Source organism: Sphaeroforma arctica (genome assembly GCF_001186125.1).
Source record: "Sphaeroforma arctica JP610 unplaced genomic scaffold supercont1.3591, whole genome shotgun sequence".
Classification (NCBI taxonomy): Eukaryota; class Ichthyosporea; order Ichthyophonida; genus Sphaeroforma; species Sphaeroforma arctica.
This window is the reverse complement of record NW_014036967.1, coordinates 1-3,267: the sequence shown is the minus strand read 5'-3', so window position 1 is coordinate 3,267 and position 3,267 is coordinate 1. Positions and strand designations below refer to the sequence as shown.

Here is a 3,267-nt window from a genome sequence, read left to right as displayed (position 1 = left end):
TGATGTATATGTGTGTATCTATGAAGGATGCCTTTCTGTATGTATGTTTTTATAAATGTATGCATGTATGTCACCACAATGAGCCCTCGTGTACACTTTATGCCTTTTTTATGTTCTGTTCATATTCACATCTGGGCTAATCCAGTTGCTCACAATCCCACTTTTCTCTCGGGTTTGCATCATCCAATATATCAGTGATAAGGTCTCCATCAAAAACTTGAAACCAATCGACTGCGCTGAGTATGCAACGTACGCCAACAACAAGAAAGCGCTACAGAAAGCCTTCTTCAAAGAAGCACTGGAAGAGCTCACTGATGAGGTCAAAGAAGCGGGGGTGGCCCTACCATTCCTACGTATGTGCACGTGGGTGGATGTGCGGGGGACAGGTGGTTTGTGTTGAATGTGTGTATGTCCGTGTGTGATTGCTAAGGGTATCAGTTCATAAGTCCAAAAGAATTCTGTGCGGTGTGTGTTCTTATGTGATTGCTCAGGGGTATTGGTTTGTCCGTGTGTGTGTTCTTAAGTGATTGCTCAGGAGTGTTAGTCTGTGCGTGGGTGTGTTATTATGTGATTGCTCAGGAGTGTTAGTCTGTGCTTGTGTGTGTTCTTATGTGATTGCTCAGGGGTATTTGTCTGTGCGTGTGTGTGTTCTTATGTGATTGCTCAGGGGTATTAGTTTGTGCGTGTGTGTGTTCTTATGTGATTGCTCAGGGGTATTAGTCAGTGCGTATGTATCTGCCTTGCGTGCTTGCGCATATGTTCATTTGCGTGAGTTTTTTTTTGGCCTTGTGATGGTGGAATGTGGTTTATTGTCGAGTGCTCAGTTTGGCTCCGTTTGGCTCTTTGGGTGGTTTGTTTCAAATTTTCTGCTTGAACAAAACCCTAAACCCTAAAACCCTAAAACCCTTGAACATGTTTTGTGTGGCACTTGATCGCAGCATGTCTATATCATTTCGAAATTAAATATCGAAATTAAACCAATGCCACTACAACAGACTAGGTTGGCTGTTCCTCAGTTTTTGGTGCATCGAGTTAACGTATTACGTACAACAGACTATGATGACTGTATCTCAGTTGTTAGTGCATGGTGTTAACGTATTTCGCACAACAGACTAGGTTGACTGTACCTCAGTTGTTGGTGCATGGTGTTAACGTATTACGCACAGCAGACTAGGTTGACTGTACCTCAGTTGTTAGTGCATGGTGTTAACGTATTACGCCTTAATCCCGGAGCACTCGAACATTCGCACGTGTGACTACTGTTGGCGGCTGAGTGTCCTGAAGGTTTCTGAAGGTTCGCATTTCTTACGTCTCAGTTGAGGAGGCTCAACCAACACAGCCAAGCACAGCCGACCATATGGCCACTACAGTCGGAAGGAAACGCCAATCAACTACCTCCATTACTGCCATAATGGAATCATCTCAGAAAAACAGTGCTAAGAAGGTAATACGTGCTACGCATGTATATCGTCTATGCTAATCAGGTTGTGAGTGACTAAGCACATACCCTAAACCCTAAACACGTTGGATTGCACCTCGAAAATAGAACAGTGCCAATGCCGCTCTGTTGTGGCTCAAGCACTACTGTACACTATCATGCAAAAGGGTGAATGCATTGAAACCCTAAAACCCTATACAAACATGGTTCGTTAGTACTCCCGGATGGATAAATGGCACAAGTCGAGTTTCATATAATGACAAGAACACCAACAAGCAAACAAAACACAGGCAGCTACAGAGATCATGATATGTGCAGAAGTATATGCCACTTGTCACAGCACAGCATACGTCACCATACACGATAGAGTCATCTCTGACACTGTTGTGCGGAGTTAGCTGTGGTGGTGCTTTTCGGAGCATAACATTTGCCTCAGGCGGAGTGTCTACGATGTATGCCTCACACAATCATACCTCGACAACTGTCTCAGGCAGCCAAACTGTAGTCTCTTTTGCACACATGTGGTTGATGCTTTACAAGGGTTGTACGTATTAGCTTTACCCTGCCAGAAGACTGACTGCACTGTCTCGAGGTTGTGATGAATAATCCAACGGGTAGTTTGATCCGCCCTATAGAGCTTAGGGCAACTCACAGTGAATTACGAATTAAGAATTAGTTCGGAATTAGTTCGGAATTAGTTTGCCTTTGTTCTTGTCCTGTGCTGCCTTCTGAAGATGACTCGTTCGTAGTCATTGCAACATGCCACCCGAAAGCAATGCCTTAGCAATCTATTTAACCTTTGCTCAGCCAGCCAGTCAGTCAGAATGTGAGTGAGTGAGTGAGTGAGGGTGTTCGCTTGCGTACACAGAGTGGCGTGGGCCGGTGGGCGACTATCGGTTCTCAACGCCTCGTCTGCACTGGAGAGGAAATCACAAATACTCACAAACTACCCTACAACCCTAAAAACACAAACTAAAAATGCACCCTAACAACCCTAAAACATCGACTAAAACGTACCCTATAAACCCTCAAACATTAACTAAAATGTACTCATTTTTCTGTTTCCCAATATTTGTTGTATAGGCCAAAATCGCCGGAAACACACCCAACCTGCCTGCTCCGATGACGAAAGCGGCTCAAAAGAAGAAGAAAAATGGTCAGAGAAAGTCACCCACAAGCCAAGACACCGATGTACATACCAACAACAACGACAACCACATCTCAACGGAAGCGGTCTGTGCAGAGCACGAGCGGCATAGTGGATCAACCACACAATCCCAGAGCACACAAACGTCACAAACAACATCTACGACTGCGGAGCACGCATTAGCTGGTGACACCAATGCACAGGACACGCACGTGGACAAGAATAAGAACAATGAGATGAACCAGTACAAGCACAACGAGATGAGCAAGCACAATGAGACACACGTACACACCTGCACGGGGGCTGACAGGGGCAGCGACAGCGACAGCGACAGCGACAGCGACAGCGACTTAGAACTCAGGTCATCTGGGCTCTATAGGAGGAAGGACAATAAGGACGATCAACGGGGTATGTGTGCACTGGTTAACGTTTGAAGTGTTACACTATTAGTTGGCTATATAATCTCTGGGTGCGAGATTATGAACGTTTAAATACTTCTCTGGACGTGTGCATTCGCATGTGTGGGCTACATGGTACGCTTTGTAGTGTAAGATGTGCGTTGTATTCATTGAGCATATGCTACCAGTATCGGCTGTGAAGGTGCGGTTTCCATACTCTAGCTGTCAAATGTATTCCTGTTACACACACACACACACACACACACACACACACACACACACAC

At 45.2% G+C, this 3,267-nt stretch overlaps 1 protein-coding gene across 1 annotated transcript; it reads left to right on the top strand.

Annotated features, from left to right (window-relative positions):
* Positions 1–195: 195 nt before the first annotated feature.
* On the top strand, positions 196–3,019 carry SARC_13682 (hypothetical protein; the record flags this gene model as incomplete). Its single annotated transcript, XM_014292187.1, has 3 exons — positions 196–353; positions 1,317–1,444; positions 2,522–3,019. Coding segments are annotated over 3 exons (784 nt in total), but the record flags the coding sequence as incomplete, so codon positions are not given.
* Positions 3,020–3,267: the final 248 nt, after the last annotated feature.